Source organism: Biomphalaria glabrata, chromosome 5 (assembly GCF_947242115.1).
Source record: "Biomphalaria glabrata chromosome 5, xgBioGlab47.1, whole genome shotgun sequence".
In the NCBI taxonomy this organism is placed as follows: Eukaryota; Metazoa; Mollusca; class Gastropoda; family Planorbidae; genus Biomphalaria; species Biomphalaria glabrata.
The window spans coordinates 51,997,797-52,010,009 of record NC_074715.1 but is presented as its reverse complement, the minus strand read 5'-3'; the positions used below and the strand labels follow the sequence as shown (position 1 = coordinate 52,010,009).

General features: G+C 39.0%; 1 protein-coding gene across 4 annotated transcripts in view; it reads right to left on the bottom strand.

Moving 5' to 3' along the window:
• Positions 1-548: 548 nt before the first annotated feature.
• LOC106058914 (uncharacterized) overlaps positions 549-12,213 on the bottom strand; it is a 99,131-nt gene continuing 87,466 nt past the window's right edge. For all 4 annotated transcript variants that reach the window (XM_056030263.1, XM_056030261.1, XM_056030264.1 and 1 more), the window contains one exon: positions 549-8,223. In XM_056030263.1, the coding sequence (XP_055886238.1) occupies positions 5,614-7,731 (2,118 nt within the window). In that variant the 5' untranslated portion in view covers positions 7,732-8,223 and the 3' untranslated portion in view covers positions 549-5,613. The remainder of the gene's footprint in view (positions 8,224-12,213) is intronic.

Genomic DNA, 12,213 nt, shown 5'->3' with positions numbered 1-12,213 from the left:
GCGGCTATAGGTTTAGATCTGGTCTACTTTATACATTTATTAAAGAATTAAAATCGAAGCTTTGTAGAGTGAGTTGCATTAACAGAAGTGAAACTACAGGTGCATAGGCCTTAAAGATACATCAATATTCTGACCAACTTATTCTCCTATTTCTGTTGAGTGACATAGACTCTTTTTCAGTGATTTCATTTTGGGGAATTCCAAAGAAATGTTGAGGCATTACTTAGCAAGGAAAATGATTTGTATGAGAAGTAATGTATTTTATCACAATTTAGGGCGGATACTAAGTAATAAATGTGTTTGTTATATATCCTGTTCTGGATGTTCCTTCAAAATGTAAGATTATTAAATTCCTAGCCCAATGCTCCTACAAAGAAGCAGGCGGGCAAAGTTCGATTCCTATATCATCAAGATGATAGTCAAGAATGAATATCACATGACCTGGCAGTCATCCGTGATAGATGGCGTAATGTTCTCTTATATACTAACAAATTTCAAGTATCTTAATCTGTTAATTAAAGCCCTGAGTAAAATATTGTCTACATCTATTTAGGAAAGTTAAAAAAAAAATATACTAAGAAGTAAAGGAAATTAAGATTTTTATATTTTTTTAAATATGTTTTATGACTGTACATAGACATGGTTATGTTCAATAGCTTAATGTGTACACACTACATTAGATCAACATTCGATGCGTACACACTACATTAGATCAACATTCGATGTGTACACACTACATTAGATCAACATTCGATGTGTACACACGTCTCCAAACTACACAAATCAAGTCAATGTGAGTACACTAGATGAGATTAATGTCTAAACATTTGCATCACAGTGCAAGAAATGTGAGTACACTCCAGTCTGCTACTCAGGTTACTGTAGTATCAAAGACGTTTCAATTTTATTTCTCATGGTAATTTCGTGGATCTGTTTTATTACACAAACAAGCAACATGGCAAGGGCAACAACCCAGCAAAACTGGTAAGTCTCTGAACAATAAGTAACGTATTTCAGGAACGCAACGTAATCTTTTTCAACACATATATTTAAGATCTTTATCCCCAGCTTCTTAATAAGGAACGGAAGTTCCCCCAGAAAAAGATTATCACATCCAATTAGAGGCCGAATAATGTGGTCCAAATTAAAAAAAAAAATTAAGACCGAAAAAATACCGCTACTCAAAGAATTATAAACTGCCCTGTATATATATCTAAATCAACAAGTACATTTAATTCATAAAGCACCGACAGTACAACTATTCTACATGGAAGATTCTTGATCACAGACTAGAATTCACTAGAAAAAACGTTTCGACATTTCACCAAAAGGAAGAAACATTGGTCTTCTAACATCTGTTAGTCTAACAAGTTGATCTAAACATTTGTGAAAAAGCCTTGAACAATAGTAACTATAGTAGACATAGAGCCATAGAGTTGTTTTATGTTTGAGATTTGATCTAAGTTTCGCAACTTTTCTCCTAAAAAAAATATTTTAGCACTCTACGAGACACCCACCAATCGGATACCCTACGCGGCTGCCTAGTTTGCCTATACCTAATGCCGGCCCTGAATCCCTAGTAGAATGTTATTTTCGAACTTTATATTGGCAACACTGGATGAATGGTCCAAGTTGTCATGTAGCTAGGATGTAATCATTCAGTAAAGATTGGTGCAGATTTTGTAGTCATTCGGTCTTGACACATTAATTTCTTATATAATCTGCGCTTGTTACTTTTATTCGATACTATAGGCCTACCCTATAAAAAAAAGTATATTTCCTAACCTGTGTATATTGTAGTCTGGATATTTGCTAGGCTCCTGGCTCATAAGATGGGAAAAGACGCTATTAGTTTTGTGTGGCCCGTCTGTCCGTCCCGTTTAGATCTCAGAAACCAGAAGAGAAAATAAAAAAATCGGACATCATGATATTTTAGATCATTCAAAGTTCTGATGCAACGGTTACTTTTTTCTTTTTTGAAAGCGAAAAATCTAATTTTACATCAATTATGCAAGCAGTTTTTTTTTTCATAAAAATACACCATTTTTACATCTATTCACTATTTTTTTTTAACAGTAACAACATTTGAAACATATTTGTAAGGGAGAATGAAATTTACCATAAATTAACACATTTATGCAAATGGTTTTAGATTTTTGATCAAAAAATATTTTTTTTTTACAATTTTATTGCTAAGTTATGTAAGTTCTGCCATACTAAATACTACATTTACAAAAAAAAATGTTATCTTTTTTTTTAATGAGAAAAAAATCTATTTACTATGCAAATAAGTCGGACATAATTTAAAACAACAATTAATAAGTAGTTTTTCATATTATAGCGTGAATTGCAGAGCGCCCGTACAGTCTCACAAAACTAAAGGAATTTTTTTTTTTTTTTTCGGAAATGTTTTTTTCTTGAGGCTTTGACTAAGAGACTGACCCTTTACAAAACAATTAGATCAATTAGATATTTATTATAAGACCTCAGTTAGGCCAGGTTCACATCTAACTTCACATTCACCTTCACCTATCCCTTAGTCTGCTGGACCTTTGGGCACCACACAGGATCTGTCAACATTATTTCTCTATTTTTCTCTGTTTTTGATAGAATTTCATTTTGACATTCTTTCTGAAAATATTGATACCTGCCTTTTTACCTGCTTGGGTGAACCACTTCTATTAGAATTTAATACCGATATTCTTCTGAAAATATTGAAACCTGCTTCGGGGGGCCGATTTTGAGTTTGTGTTTCCACACAAACTGTCTTTGTAACCTTGTTTGTCTTCAGTGTCTGCTGTAGCTGTTGTACCCTTCGTGTGCATGTGAAAGTGAGATCATTTTGGATCGGGATGACACAGCTTTCGTTGCTTGTAGACTCACTGGCCATGTCGAGAGCCCCAATGTCTATGTCTCCGTCTATCTAGAGAGTCCACTGTTCATGTTGAAAGCCCACAGTCTATTTGGAGTCCACTGTCTATGTCTAAAGCCCACTGTCCATGTCGATAGCCTACCATCATCATATCCCAATTTATCGCAGAATAAAACAAAAATGATGGGATCCTACACTATCTTATCTGATCTTATATAATATGAAAACACTAGGTCTTGTAATGTCAAAATATATTTAAAAAAAGACTCTTTTAATTTCAGTAGCTTTAACCCATGATCCCCGCACAACTTGAATGCACCCACCAAGTAAACTAAACCAGTTAGAGTTGGACAATATAAAAGAATGGACATACCTTATCTTGACCTACGTTACTGTTGAAAGTTTTGAATACACCCAAATCTTAGTTATCTTATCTTACAAAATACAGACGTTACTTCAAAAAAGATGATTACGTCTTATGTACAAGTTTCTCCTATCATATGAAACGAGGAATGTGCGTTTATCTTTCTGTCTGAGTATTTATAAAAGGACCTGCAGAAATAAAACAAAATTCTGACGTCTGATGGACGTCTAGATCTACTTTTTTATCTTATAAATTACAGACGTTCATTCAAAAGCAGACGATAGTTACGTCCTTCACCTATCCATGTGTTAATCTAGTCGTGCAAGTTCATGAGAGACTTAAACTTTGTCATTGGTTTGCCTGGCTGATTCAGGAAACCCATGCAATGCTCGAATAGGCTGAAGGAGCACTTGTACTTATATATCTTAGCATATGGAATAATACATATACCTTTCTCTTTGTGTCTATCTGAATATTTTTTATTCATTACCATCATCTGTCCCTTGACTTTCGTCCTAGGGGCACTGTGACAATTCCCGTAACTAAACCCCTCCATTTTTTTCTGTCAGCATCTGTTCGTAGCAGGATATCAAGAGGATATCAAGAGGAGAGAGTGAGAGAGAGAGGCCAGTCCATTCTTTTAAGTTGTCCAGTCAGCTTTTCTTTGGGCGACCTTTTCTTCGTGCTCCCGCCACTGGACCTTGAAGAATGGAAGAGCTAGCCAGGAAAACCAGTGACTTGGCAGAGTTTAAGTCATTGGTTAATATGCATGACTAAATGCATGACGCGTAGGACGTAATCATCTTCTTTTTTTTGAAGTAACGTCTGTATTATATAAGAAGATAAGATGAATGTCTTTCGACAGTGAGTCAGGTCTTACAATATGACCAACCTAGCAAAGCTTTCGTCTCTTCACAGGATTTTACCAGCAAGAGCGTTGACTTGTAAAAATAAAATTGTCTTATTTTCCTATTTTCTGTATCATTTACTCTCAAAGGTTTGATTTCTTCTTTTCGTTTCAACTTTCAGCATCCAAATTCACAACCATGTCAAAGTTGTTTTTTTTTTTTAAATAAAAGTACTACATTGTGGTAGAGATGCTGCATACAGTTCAATGGCCAAACATTAGAATAAGTGGATTCATTTCAATACGTGAGGTCAAATATAAGCTACATTAACTCCTTCTCTCCTAACTGACGAGACCAGCGTTGATTCCACAAGAATGTGGTAAATAATTAAGGAGAGAAAGAGTTAAGAGGATCAATAAAAGAGATTTAAAAAAACCCGTTTAGGCTTGGCATCCGCCATCATGAGCAAACTGTGGGAAATATGGAAGTAAAATTAAAACAATATTCTTCGTTAGTGGTTGAGTATTTTATTGGGGTGTGTTTTTGTATTTATGCCTTATGGTTCAGTGTTTTATGTTTTTTTTGTAACTTTATCAATTGTTTATTTTTTCTTGAGTTAAAGGTCTCATACAGATAGTGCATATTATAATCTCGATCTAACCAATGTTAAATAGCATTTTAGTTGTATATGTTACCGACTATAAATATTTTGATTGTAGATGTTATTAGAGCATGAAATGGGTTGCCTGAGCCAGCCAGAAAAAACAATGACTTGGCAGAATTTAAGTCATTGGTTAACATGCATGGCTAGATGCATGGCGTAAAGGACGTAATAACGTCTGTATATTATAAGATAAGTTGCACAGGAGGAGGTAATTATTTATACATCTTTATCAAATCTACATTTCTAATTTTTGTGTGATAATTCTTTAGTCATAGATTAAAAAAAAAACTTTTCTTTTATTGCTAGATCTATATATTTCTCTGATTTCTATTTAGCCTATTCACTCTAAATATTCCATTGATGATCAATGTTGTGATTAACGGCATATAACTCTAGCAGCATAGCTCCTGTACATAACAAAAATATGCGTTATCTCCTGTTCAATGATCGATTAGGGTTCGTCTAACAATGGTTCAGTTTAACATTTGAAAATCACTAGCTCTATCCACTATTCAGCATCTGTTCCATCAGAGGATTTATAGACGTGTTCAAAACTGTCATTTTCGTCTTACGAGCCAGGCCGGCTCAAGAAAGTCTAAAGCCCGTTATTATTTAAGAGTCAATTTGTTTTTGTTTTTTTAAATGTAGTTCTAGAAGTAACTTAAAAAGTCATCAAATAACTATTTAACGAAAGAATCTTTTATGAGCTCATGTTTACTGATGCTGTACAATTTGACAGCAGAGTTAATATAACACGAGTCCTGTAAAACACATAACCGAACAATAACAAAAAACATTGACAAAAGAGAAGTGATATCAATTATCATCAGTTCATTAATACTATTTCAACATGTTTCTGTGGTCATCAGACTTTCGTCTCTTTGCGTGCTGACCCGTACCCAGCCAGCAGAGGGTTTGTTTTGTTTTTAGCCGGGACGTCCTCGTGCAGGGAATCCTCTAACCCAATGAAAGCCAGACTTAATCCATTCCTGGTCTCTGAATCCAGCTGCCGTCTCACCAGCGGTCGACTCAGATCGATAACCTGAGATTCGGGGGCCTCTCCCATGCAATACTCCCCAAAGCTGGAGGACTTGCCCCCGTCTGAACACAAATCCTCCTCCTCGTCATAGGCGTATCCCCATCGGTTGCCAAAGTTTTCAAGTTCATCCATATTCAACAGATCATTATCCACTGAATCCAGCTCGTCGTAATCAGAAGGCTTGCTCACGGGTTTACATTTAGTGGCCACTACAGCGCAGTCAGTAGTACTAAACACACTTTTGGGGCTCCCTGGCCCAAAGAAAGTTTCTTTTGGAAGTAAATTGGATTTCTCGTGGACACAGCCAACGTTCTCGTGTTTAGAAAAACTTCTAAGAAAGTATTTCAGATTCTTAAAAAGACCAGACTCTTCTGTTATCATAGTTATGTTGGTCAAAAGGCGCATCATTTCCTCCTCGTCTCCGTTCGCAGATTTGGACACGGAGTTCAGAATGGACTTTGCGTTGTGGCAGAGCTCTTCTTTGAGTTTGCCGTTAGCGACGACTCGTTCTTCCTTGATTTTGCCGTTACTGTTGGAGTGGGAGAATCCGTTGGGGTAGTTTTTAGAGGAACTGTGGTTAGTGACAGCGTCCTCTTCATCCACCTCGTTGGCGATGGAGAGCGTACAGGAGAGGAGAGACGTCCTCTCTGATAGAAAGTCGCTAAAGTCTTTGTGCGTCCCGTCGAAGGTCGGCCCTTGCTTGTCGCTGGAGCCGCTATTTTTAACTCTTGGGCTCTCGCCCACGATGGACGCTTTGGCTCTCGGGCTGTCCCCGGAGTTGATGCTCGAGAACATGTTGTTGGTGCCTCTCATGCTCGTAGAGTAGTTCAGGAGGGACTGGCTCTCGGCCTCGCTGTCGAGATTGGACAGACCGTCCAGCGTGTCCATGTCGTTGCTGTTGCTGAAAGCCCCGAGAGGTGGCATGTTTGCGAGAAGTTCCGAGACTTCCAAGGAGCAGGAAGACACGATGGCCTGGTCCTCGTATTTGTTGCCTCTCATGACCATCTCCTCGCTGCTCCCCCAGTGTTGGGAAAGTGGCTGCATGTTGAGAGGTTTAATGGCGTCTTCCGAGTCTCTCTCCGAATCACATTCCATTATCGGAAAAAATATGCTATTATCCCTCTCCAAAAGGTAGCACCTCTTACTACTGCTACCTGAGACGCCGCCCATGTTACTTGACGAGCTAGGACCCGCATTGTTGTACAGTCTTATCTCCACCGTTTCTTGTCTGCTAGGGACGCTATTTCCTAGTTCCCCCTTCCCGTCGCCCCAGTCGATGGTCGGAGCCCCTTCCGTCACGCACTTGGAACACAACTGCTTGTTGCAGAATTTTTTCCCGAAAAAACCTTTCTTGCAGAATTGATTTTTGGCGCTTAGAAACGTGAAGCTTTCTTTGGAGCGTTTCTCATCCTGCTCATCGGATTCTAGCAACAGCCTGTTAAAAGTGTTGCCGTTTCGGGTGATGGTGTTGCCCTCTGACTTCGTTTTCCGCCTGCCTCTCGACGGTATAGGCGTGTTGACCCTCTCCCCCCTGACGCCCTGCCCAGCGTTTTCAGCAGATCTGCCCCTGCCGAAAATCCTTTTCATGAACTGCCGGTTCTTGTACTGGGCGGAGCGAAACTTATCACGTGATACGAATTCGTTGTAGTAGTTTCTCAGGCTGGCCTCTTCCCGCTCCCTCCTGATGTATTTGACCATCAGAACCACGATGCTGAAAGCGTAGAACATCAGGACGATCACAATGTACAGAAGAGCGTCTAGAGAGCCAGGCAGCTTGACGGCAGCAGGGGTCTGCGAGGACAGCGCCTCCCCGCAAGGTTTGTCGGATATTTCACCGGAGGGCCCCACTGTCGTGTTCGAAGGCTTATCCGTCACATGGTCGTCAGGATTTATCAGCGAGAGATACACAGAGGTGCTGTTGGCCAGCCATTCGCTGGTATTCATTGTGAAGTGAAAATTTTGAAAAATGTGGCCAGATTTTTAAATAGACCTAATTCAAAATATTAATGAAGCACAACGAATATTTGTTTTCAAAACATTCAAAATAACATTATTTGATTTTATCATCTACATTCTTATTTGCTGTACCACAATTCTTCGTTTCTTTTTTTTCTTCTTTTCGTTAAGCCACTTCTCCAGCCGTTAGCAAATTAGGTTTAGAAATATAATCTTCAGCAAGCAAGTCACGTGCAAGGATAATCCACTTGCAGGAACTTCTCTCCCCAGGACATAGTGTTGGGCTCTACCTAAGAGTTGTCGCACTTGTTTCGCCCAGTGCGTGTAGATCCGTCATGGTTCTTTGGCATTTGTCCCGTTCATTTGTCACACAACTTGTGGAGAGAGAATAAAAAAGCCAGATTCGATTACGTTGCCATAGGCAACCAACTCCACGGATATTCTGTGCACTTTCTTTTCTTTTCTTTTTAATCTCTTGACCTGAGGACAGGAAAAAAAAAGAAGATTTTATGAATAGAGCACAAAATACAGTTGGATTTTTCGAATAGTTTATTGGAGGTTTTTATTAAATATCGAAGATAGATTCTTTTGTACTTTATTTATGTACCCAAGTTTTAATGACGCAATTACAAGAGTTAGTGACGTAGAAGACAGAAAAAAATAGGAGATGATTTAGACAACAGGGATGCTTCACTCTAAACTATAAGTGAAAACACAGGTTCCTTTTGTCTTATTGGGGCTTGCTAAGAAATGCTTCTGACAAATTCTCAGCCCGAGCGCCGCAATTCACGAAAAAAACCGCAAGGTGACTATTACATATTTGTATCATAGACTTATATAGTATAAATAAGTCTATGGTTTATAACAACCCAAAATAGACTTCCGTAGTTTAAAATATATTTTTAAGCATATTTTTCTTTCTTTTTCCCTAAAATAGGAAATACCTGCGTAAATGCGTATAGGCCTATGCAAAGTATATTAAAACAAAATGAAATTAATTATTCTTTGATGCGTAACTCGCCATTGTGGACACATAAAAAATTTAGCTAATAAAACCAAATTGCTATATTCAGTTTTTCTCTCTGAAACACAATATATTGACGGCGCGAAAGGGTTAACTGTAGGTTCTCTTGACACGCGTGAACTCAGGCGATGGACAAGGGACAGTAGGCTACTACGATTACACGCAAATATGTCCAATGTTATGGTCATGTGATCGAAAGCCTGCGTGGACCAGAGACACAGTGTGTAAGTAAGTGCAGTTCAAGACAGGACAGCGAGTAGACCGGGACTGTTAGTCTGCCATGAAGTCGGTCCTGGTGGAGTCCAGAAATGAATGTACGAGTCCAGGAAGAGATAGAGACAGTAGAGTTTATTAGTTTAGTACGATGATGTACAGTATAGGCATTTTTAATGTTGATGTATTGCCAATAGTGTACTATTGGCTGTTTTAATTGACCATTATTAAAGTACCAGATTATTTGGAGCCTTGTCGTCAAATTCTTGATGTGTTGTTGTGTGTTTAGCAGTGTTTACAGAAGGCCTGATCAGGAGAGAATCGTAACAATATCCTTTAGGGCCAAGTGTGTGTGTGTGTGTTTTGGAGAGGATTTTTTGTTGTTGTTTCTTACGGTGTGTGTGTGTGTGGGGGGGTGTTGAATGAAAAGTCTTTTGAATATTTCGATATAGAATTGAAAAGTCAACGAAAAAACTTTTTTTTGTTATTAACGATATGTGGTATTACTAGAGTTTACCGGCCAAATGATGTTGATTTCATTTGTAAAAGACAATTACGCCCAGGACACGGGTAGTTTGGGTCAGTTTGCAGTACTGCCCGTCCTGAGTCAAGGCCAATGTGATCCTGCTAAAAAAAAAAACAAACAAACTTATATAATAATAATACATCGACAGTCTTTTAGCTGACAAAGAAGCTATCACCATCCTGCAGGGAACAGTACCAGGAAAAAACCCACTTATATAATAATAATACGTCGACCGTGTTTTAACTGGCAAAGAGGCTAAGACCATCCTGCAGGGAACAGTACCAGAAAAAAAAACGATGGGAAGACAACAATAAAGAATGGACGGGCTTGTCAATGAAAGAGCTTCTAGTCCAGGAAAGTGGAATGGAGAAAAAATGTCGACAGATCGTGTCTGGTGCCCCAGGCAATGTCACAAAGTGATTAGTTGAAGCAGTAACATAACATGTTAGTTCTTGTGCGTTGTTATGCACACCTTTTTAAAAACAAAAAAAAACAACATAAATAAACTAAAAGGCCAAAACAACAATTCGTGGTTACTACTTTTGACAAATTACGTAGTTATCGTTTCTTTCATTACTAACCACGACCGTGAAATTGAGCATACATCAAATGAGATTAAAATCGAAAGCTCTGATACTATTTTTGTTGACATTATTAACTTGTCGCTCGAGTTATTGCCCCTGAAACCCTTTTTTTTTTTTCAATCTCGAGGAAAATCCCCCACCCCCCCTCATCTAAAATAACATTAGATATATTTAAAAAAAAAATATAAATCTGTATAGTTAATTTTCTACGACCTAATCATGATTTAACGCCACTATTTAAATATGTTCCCCTGTGTGGCTGCTCATCCGTTTTCTGACTCCCTAGTTTACACTAATAACAAAATCTATAATCTTTATGGGTGGACAGCGACAGGTTGGGAAATAACGGAAGGAGCTCAGAAGACAGGTCAGCCGCCGCAGCGTCAATCATGAACAGGTGCAAGGAACCTTAGCAGATTTAAAAAAAAAAAAAGAAGCCATCCAACAAACCAAGAAAATTATTTCATACAAGCCCAATATAATTCATGTCAAACCCTGCCCGCTCCCATCCCCCTTCGTCCTGCGGGAGGTTTGGACTAAGAAAGTAAACTATCTTTAACTCTGAAGGAACATCCGAAACATTTTACAAACAAACATTTTTACAAACACTAAATAGCAGCGCCGGGCTTAACCATGTATATTCACCCACTTGTTCTCCCCCCCCTTTTCTTGTTTTTTTCGTGGGGTTACTATCCGCAGAAATAAGAGAGTGATCTTTCCTTTACTTCTTGCTCGTCCAAACTGTTGAGCGAAGAAGTGAATTATATATATGTAGATTATAATAGATTTTAACTAGATATGGCTCCTGTGTCGGAAGACAATGGATGTGACCGGATAAGTCACTGGTTTTAGTTTCCTCTTGAGATATATTATAACTAGACATGGCTGGCTCCTTCTGTGTCGGAAGACAGTGGGTGTGCCCAGATAAGTCACTGGTTTTAGTTTCCTCTTGAGATATATTATAACTAGATATGGCTGGCTCCTTCTGTGTCGGAAGACAGTGGGTGTGCCCAGATATGTCACTGGTTTTAGTTTCCTCTTGAGATATATTATAACTAGACATGGCTGGCTCCTTCTGTGTCGGAAGACAGTGGGTGTGCCCAGATAAGTCACTGGTTTTAGTTTCCTCTTGAGATATATTATAACTAGATATGGCTGGCTCTTCTGTGTCGGAAGACAGTGGGTGTGCCCAGATAAGTCACTGGTTTTAGTTTCCTCTTGAGATATATTATAACTAGATATGGCTGGCTCCTTCTGTGTCGGAAGACAGTGGGTATGCCCAGATAAGTCACTGGTTTTAGTTTCCTCTTGAGATATATTATAACTAGATATGGCTGGCTCCTTCTGTGTCGGAAGACAGTGGGTGTGCCCAGATAAGTCACTGGTTTTAGTTTCCTCTTGAGATATATTATAACTAGACATGGCTGGCTCCTTCTGTGTCGGAAGACAGTGGGTGTGCCCAGATAAGTCACTGGTTTTAGTTTCCTCTTGAGATATATTATAACTAGATATGGCTGGCTCTTCTGTGTCGGAAGACAGTGGGTGTGCCCAGATAAGTCACTGGTTTTAGTTTCCTCTTGAGATATATTATAACTAGATATGGCTGGCTCTTCTGTGTCGGAAGACAGTGGGTGTGCCCAGATAAGTCACTGGTTTTAGTTTCCTCTTGAGATATATTATAAATAGATATGGCTGGCTCCTTCTGTGTCGGAAGACAGTGGGTGTGCCCAGATAAGTCACTGGTTTTAGTTTCCTTTTGAGATATATTATACCTAGATATGGCTGGCTCCTTCTGTGTCGGAAGACAGTGGTTGTGCCCAGATAAGTCACTGGTTTTAGTTTCCTCTTGAGATGGACAGAATCTGGTGTGGCTAATCAAGCCAATTCTGGAGCGGCAAAGTTTGTGTATGTGGTAACTGTTGCTTTCTGTGTTTTTTTAGCCGCTTTGCAGCAGCCCCAGAGTTTCCTCTCCGGTGCGCATTCCCGGGCCTAGATAAAGGGGTCATGGGTGGCCCATGCGACATTGTCCCTCTCTCAACCTAGATGATGTAATCCAAAGGAACGCTTCGCATTAAATTTAGCACCAGCTCATTTGCAGAAGTTGCCGGAGGGAATGTCATAGT